The sequence below is a fragment of the Chionomys nivalis genome, chromosome 22, assembly GCF_950005125.1.
Source record: "Chionomys nivalis chromosome 22, mChiNiv1.1, whole genome shotgun sequence".
Lineage (NCBI taxonomy): Eukaryota > Metazoa > Chordata > Mammalia > Rodentia > Cricetidae > Chionomys > Chionomys nivalis.
The window spans coordinates 30390850-30393997 of NC_080107.1; the positions used below are offsets into that span (position 1 = coordinate 30390850).

General features: G+C 42.4%; 1 protein-coding gene across 1 annotated transcript; it reads left to right on the top strand.

The window, feature by feature from the left end:
• The first annotated feature begins 636 nt into the window (after window positions 1-636).
• LOC130864746 (40S ribosomal protein S14) lies at window positions 637-1175 on the top strand. Its single transcript, XM_057755498.1, has one exon. The coding sequence runs from the start codon at window positions 668-670 to the stop codon at window positions 1121-1123; it is 456 nt and encodes a 151-aa protein (XP_057611481.1). The 5' UTR covers window positions 637-667; the 3' UTR covers window positions 1124-1175.
• The last annotated feature ends 1973 nt before the right edge of the window (window positions 1176-3148 follow it).

A 3148-nucleotide genomic window follows, 5' to 3' on the forward strand; every position in this document is an offset into this window, starting at 1 on the left:
TCAGGCAGCTGGTTTTAGAGATAGCGTTTAGATAAGATCAGTCCTCCAGGCCCAGGGAGGATAAGGGCAGGTAGAGACCTGCAAGTTTTGCTGAAGGGAGGGAGCTCCACATCGCAGAGCTATTGAGGTAAACTGCCAGGCCGTGGGAAGACTGAGACCTCTGACCAGCCAGCAGTGTCTTCCAACAGTCTGTCAGGGAACCCGGAGGAATTTGTAATATAGACCAATAGGTAATGTAAACAGGGAAGAAACACAACAAAGCTGTGAACCAGTAGGAAATCTTGCTAGAGATAAGCTGTTAGCTGTTAAGGAAGCCCTGGGAAGAGATTACTTGTCTCCTTGTGGTTTTAACAGAAAAAAGCTGTTGAAACAGAATGGGAATGATGAGCTAGGTGTGGTGGCACACACCTTCAGCCTGAGTTCCAGGCTAGCCTGGTCTGCACAGTGAGTGAGTTCCAGGATAGTTTTATATTTAGAGAGAGAGAGAGAGAGAGAGAGAGAGAGAGAGAGAGAGAGAGACTCTGTCACACACACGCACACACACTATACGTATATACACACATACACACACACACATATAGTAAGATTCTGTCCCCCAAAAAACCTAACAAATAAAAAAGAAAGAAAAGGTCTTTCCGGTGGAGGAGTCTGGAGACGACGTTCAGAGATGGCACCTCGCAAGGGGAAGGAAAAGAAAGAAGAACAAGTCATCAGCCTTGGGCCTCAAGTGGCTGAAGGAGAGAATGTATTTGGTGTCTGCCACATTTTTGCGTCCTTCAATGACACCTTTGTCCATGTTACCGATCTTTCTGGCAAGGAAACCATCTGCCGGGTGACTGGTGGAATGAAGGTCAAGGCTGACAGAGACGAGTCCTCTCCCTATGCAGCCATGTTGGCTGCCCAGGATGTGGCCCAGAGGTGCAAGGAGCTGGGCATCACTGCCCTGCATATCAAACTCCGCGCCACAGGAGGAAACAGGACCAAGACCCCTGGACCTGGAGCCCAGTCAGCCCTCAGAGCTCTTGCTCGCTCAGGGATGAAGATTGGACGGATTGAGGATGTCACCCCCATTCCCTCTGACAGCACCCGAAGGAAGGGGGGTCGTCGTGGTCGCCGTCTGTGAACAGGACTTCTCAAATTATTTTCTGTTAATAAATTGCTTTGTATCAGCAAAAAAAAAAAAAAAAAAAGAAAGAAAGAAAGAAAAGAAAAAGAAAAAAAATGAAGAGTAGGAATGATAATAATGTGTTATAATGAATTATTTAAAAATTAGATGTAACACTGAATAATACAAAAATCTTTCATTATTTGGGTCCTTTCTCTTTAAGTTTACTGACATTTTCAAATTTACAACAGCGAGGCATACTGAGAACTGCCAAAAGTCCTTTGCTCACATTCCAGAACCAGGTTCCTGCCTCCCTTTCATGATTCAGTGTCAATGCCCCACCATCGCTAACAGTCAATGGGACACATTTCCTCCATCACCAAATTCTACACACATGCTCCATACCACCTCTAAAGCCCACCATCCTTGTCTGGCCTGTCGTTTTCTCCATCCTGACTCCAGAGACAGCCATTTTGTACCCCTCACCCCAAATCCCAAAGTAAATCTCTCCCATGAGATCTGTTGTATGTTGTTAATTTTGTGATATTCCTTGGCCTGGATTGCCACGATACTCTTTCATTGCAAAACCCTTTGAGCCACAATGTTCTTGAGAAAATTGCCATGTACTTTTCTTTATTTGGGCTAACTTGGCTTTAGTTGATTCAAGTTGATAATTAATAGTGTGATAAGAAGAGCTCAATTGTACTGTTCTTTTCTGTGTAGTAGCTGCTATATGGTACCGACTATTGAATAAACATACCTTGACATTTCTATCTGAAGTCCAGCAATAACGACTGTAGTCTGTTGCCTGGCAGAATTTCCAGTGACTTATAAAGAGACCAAGATCTCGACAAACAAAAGGTCCTTTCCAACACACTGTGCTGAGAATCTTGTCAATTATAAAAGAATTGTTAGTCATTGTGGGGTTTGAGGCAGTAGGGATTTACATGCCTTTTTTTTTTTTTTTTTTTTTTTTTTTCAGTACTCTGTAGGGTCTAGCCAACAGTTTTTGGCGGCATTTTAGATAGCATTAAGTTTCCTGGCAATGGCAAAGGATCAGGTCCAGAGAAGCTGACTTTGTCACTAACTATTCCAAGTTTATTCTGTTCCCAAACAAAGCCACTTGAGGACAAGGCTGCTGTTAATGCTAGGAGTGCGTGCAGAAGGGCCTTGGGAGTCTCATTCAGACACACACATTTGAATCGATTCAGACATGTTTGGTTTTCTTTTTCTTTCTTTCTTTACTGTATTTGCTAGTTAGTTTTATTGCTACACTTTTGGATTTTGAGACTTAATACTCAGAGCTAGAATTGAAGTCCCTGCTCCGCTATAAGATGGATGCCAGCAGATGAGCTGTTCAGAGAATGGCTAGCCACATCAAGTGTAATAACCGCTTCATTCATGGCAGCCACAAATAGTTTAGTTTTTAATACATATGTGGGTTAGAGAGGGGAAGTCTAGAGTCCACAGATCTCAACATTTATTTAAAACGCGGGCATGAGAGCACTTTTATAATATGCTGCACAATTTAATATGCTTGGGAATGAAAGACTATGTGAGCCATTGTGAATTTGTTTGAACTTTGAGTTCTTATGAGATAAAACTGCCCTACAGTCCCCACAAAAGGGATCATTTCTTTTCACATTGGTCACATTTCTGCGAACCATTACCTCTACGCGCACTCCAGGCCCACACAGGAACTGGAAGGCCGAGCCGGACATGTGACAATACACACTTCAAGGTTTGCTTTCAAAACACTTTTCAAGAGGTTTTCACATTTTACACAGAATGGATGTCAATCAGTATTTATATCTAAACTCGGGAAAAATTAAGATCATGTATTGTATAATTGATTTTTTTTTTTTTTTGTATTTTCTTGGTAATTGAGTTTGCAGAGACTGTGGGTGTGTAAAAGACAAAAGAGGCATGTGTTGGAAGTGACTTTAGAAGTCATTGGACCGATCTTTTCACATGTAAATAAACATGTGGGGCAGAGAAATGATGTCTTCGTCCAGTCTGTGCTGTGCCTAGAGCAGACAGGTC

Excerpts from the sequence above, each read along its gene's own strand:
- LOC130864746 (XM_057755498.1), top strand. The coding sequence starts at position 668 with ATGGCACCTCGCAAGGGGAAGGAAAAGAAAGAAGAACAAGTCATCAGC.